The sequence below is a fragment of the Musca vetustissima genome, unplaced genomic scaffold (assembly GCF_032173495.1).
Source record: "Musca vetustissima isolate MV318-11 ecotype Yass unplaced genomic scaffold, APGP_CSIRO_Mvet_v1 utg1901, whole genome shotgun sequence".
NCBI classification, from domain to species: Eukaryota; Metazoa; Arthropoda; class Insecta; order Diptera; family Muscidae; genus Musca; species Musca vetustissima.
In genome coordinates, this window is record NW_026881171.1 from 2,142 (window position 1) to 5,497 (window position 3,356).

General features: G+C 39.4%; 1 protein-coding gene across 1 annotated transcript; it reads right to left on the reverse strand.

The window, feature by feature from the left end:
• Positions 1 to 482: 482 nt before the first annotated feature.
• LOC133327193 (uncharacterized) lies at positions 483 to 2,973 on the reverse strand. Its single transcript, XM_061535757.1, has 2 exons — positions 2,964 to 2,973; positions 483 to 2,893 (listed from the first exon to the last, which is right to left on the reverse strand). The coding sequence occupies exons 1-2, from the start codon at positions 2,971 to 2,973 to the stop codon at positions 483 to 485; spliced, it is 2,421 nt and encodes an 806-aa protein (XP_061391741.1).
• Positions 2,974 to 3,356: the final 383 nt, after the last annotated feature.

A 3,356-nucleotide genomic window follows, 5' to 3' on the forward strand; every position in this document is an offset into this window, starting at 1 on the left:
AAAACTTAATTATTTGTATTTTTCGAGTCGAAAGCCGAACATCACAACCCAACACAATCTGGACAAGTAATTGGAGGGCTGTACTGATTATTAGTAACATTTGTTGACCTCTAGCCAATCAAAAGTGTGGAAATATCCCGAAATATTGCCCAATCTCAGAATATCGAACCACAGAAAGTTTGATTTTCATGGAAGTTGTGTAGGTCGGCCCCGTCTGACTATACTGCTCCGCTCACTGGTTTCTAGATTTCCTAGTAGAAAATTGTTCATATAATTTAATTTTTTGACTTAGCTCACATATAAGAGCTCCGGTCAAGTTCAGATATGTGCCAAAGCACTTCAAATGTTGATATAATATTTCACTTTATTTGAGAAGGATTGGGGTTTGAATATTTATGTATAGAATATGTACGTGTACTGAAAGATATAACAGAATACATTGTTGCTATTGTTGTTGAGATCTAGTTGAATGTTTTCATTTACTAATTCTTATTTGCCACACAATTGGTCACCTCAGAACGTGGACGACAGCTTCGGACGTCCTTGTCATACCATTCACCAATGGGACACCGATTCCGTTTTACACGTCTGTTGGTGCAAACATAGAAACGACGGCAATGTCTCAAATCCAAGAGTATGGTATTATCGGGCAAAGAGGCACAATCGTTGGGTCCCATCAAATAACTGAGATTGGTGGTTCCGTTGTTCGAGCCAGTATTGTCGCCAGTTCCCGAATTTGTGGAATTGTGTGATGATGGCGGACAGGGAGTTGTTGTGGTGCACGTTGTAGAAACGTCAGATTCGTGGTCGCAGTCCGGTTCATCAGAACAAGGCCATTCTGGTCGATCATAGCAGGGTCTATGATTACCATTACAATTAGATCCATTTTCATTGCCTCCTGAACATGGTGGTTTTGGTCTATTATTTCCATTGCAATCTGAACCATTCTCATCATCAGATCCATTATCACCTGAACATGGTGGTTCTGGTCTATAATTTCCATTACAATCAGAACCATGATTGTGATCCCATCCACCACATCCGGAACATGGTGGTTTAGGTCTATGATTTCCATTGCAATCAGAACCATTGTCATTATCAGATCCATCGTCATTATCGCAACCATTATCATTATAAGATCCATTATCACCTGAACATGGTGGTTGAGGTCTATTATTTCCATTGCAATCAGAACCATGATTGTGATCCCATCCACCACATCCGGAACATGGTGGTTTAGGTCTATGGTTTCCATTACAATCAGAACCGTTGTCATTATCATCTCCATTATCACCTGAACATGGTGGTTTTGGTCTATTATTCCCATTACAATCAGAACCATGATTGTGATCCCATCCACCACATCCGGGACATGGTGGCTTAGGTCTATGGTTTCCACTGCAATCGGAACCATTGTCATTATCATCTCCATTATCCCCTGAACATGGTGGTTTAGGTCTATGGTTTCCATTGCAATCAGAACCATGATTGTGGTCCCATCCACCACAACCGCAACATGGTGGTTTATTATCATTGCAACCAGGTGGAGATCCTGGTGTGGTAGTAGTAGGCTTACATGTTGTAGTAGTCGTAGGTTCACATGTTGTAGTAGTAGTCGTAGGTTCACATGTTGTAGTAGTAGTCGTAGGTTCACATGTTGTAGTAGTAGTCGTAGGTTCACATGTTGTAGTGGTAGTCGTAGGTTCACATGTTGTAGTAGTAGTCGTAGGTTCACATGTTGTAGTAGTAGTCGTAGGTTCACATGTTGTAGTGGTAGTCGTAGGTTCACATGTTGTAGTAGTAGTCGTAGGTTCACATGTTGTAGTGGTAGTCGTAGGTTCACATGTTGTAGTTGTAGTCGTAGGTTCACATGTTGTAGTGGTAGTCGTAGGTTCACATGTTGTAGTAGTCGTATGTTCACATGTTGTAGTAGTAGTCGTAGGTTCACATGTTGTAGTGGTAGTCGTAGGTTCACATGTTGTAGTAGTAGTCGTAGGTTCACATGTTGTAGTAGTCGTAGGTTCACATGTTGTAGTAGTATTCGTAGGTTCACATGTTGTAGTGGTAGTCGTAGGTTCACATGTTGTAGTAGTAGTCGTAGGTTCACATGTTGTAGTGGTAGTCGTAGGTTCACATGTTGTAGTAGTCGTAGGTTCACATGTTGTAGTGGTAGTCGTAGGTTCACATGTTGTAGTAGTCGTAGGTTCACATGTTGTAGTAGTAGTCGTAGGTTCACATGTTGTAGTGGTAGTCGTAGGTTCACATGTTGTAGTGGTAGTCGTAGGTTCACATGTTGTAGTAGTCGAAGGTTCACATGTTGTAGTAGTAGTCGTAGGTTCACATGTTGTAGTGGTAGTAGTAGGCTTACATGTTGTAGTAGTCGTAGGTTCACATGTTGTAGTGGTAGTCGTAGGTTCACATGTAGTAGTTATAGGTGGATTCACTTTATTTGGTAGAGGTGTCGAAGTTGTTGACGGCTGAACATCGACATTATTGACCGAAGAATCATGAGTTGAAGGCACATTACCCGGATTTTTATGCCCAAAAGGCCATCGAAAAAGACCCAAGATATCAATAACAATTGGTTTATAGTAGTTTTCTCTATTTTCATTGTAATTGTAACGACCCACTTGGCAATCGACCAAATAATCCAAATTACACGAACGAGATCGTGCATCAAACAATAAACCGGGAGCACACGTTTTTCGAAATGCCTGACCACCAATGCACAGATAGTAGCGTGAGCAACTAGTTCGATCGACTATTTGTTCGCCATCCGAACATGTAGAACAATCAACTGGTGAACGTTCCACAGGATAATTGAGACCATAACGGTAGTTATGACCATTAGTTATCGGAGGACCCAATATGGCGACAAATACTAATAAATAGTCTGCAATAGGAAAACGATGAGAAGAAAATATTCAGAATTTTAAATATTATTATATTTTCGTAACACTTACAAACTTTCATTTTTATGAACTATACTATTCAGATGTTCTCCAAATGTAAGATGTCCAACTTCTGATAGCAAATCTATGTCGCACATTGGCTTTTTATATCATCGACATTGCAATACGTTTACCGGAAATAGGTTAAAATATCGATAACGATATTTCATTAGAAATGTAAATTATATTGTCACATTGCCAAACCCTGATTTTAGATATTGAAAATGAATGTTTAAACGTATTTTCGTATACCCACTTAGTACTTAGTTGATGGCAAATAATATAATGCGATCCAGGTTTTAATATAGGTCCCGAACCTCACTTGTTTCAAAATAATTTTCGTCAAGGATGATAAAAACTAATCCCATTATTTTTGTTGTAGCAACAAAACACATATTAATAGTT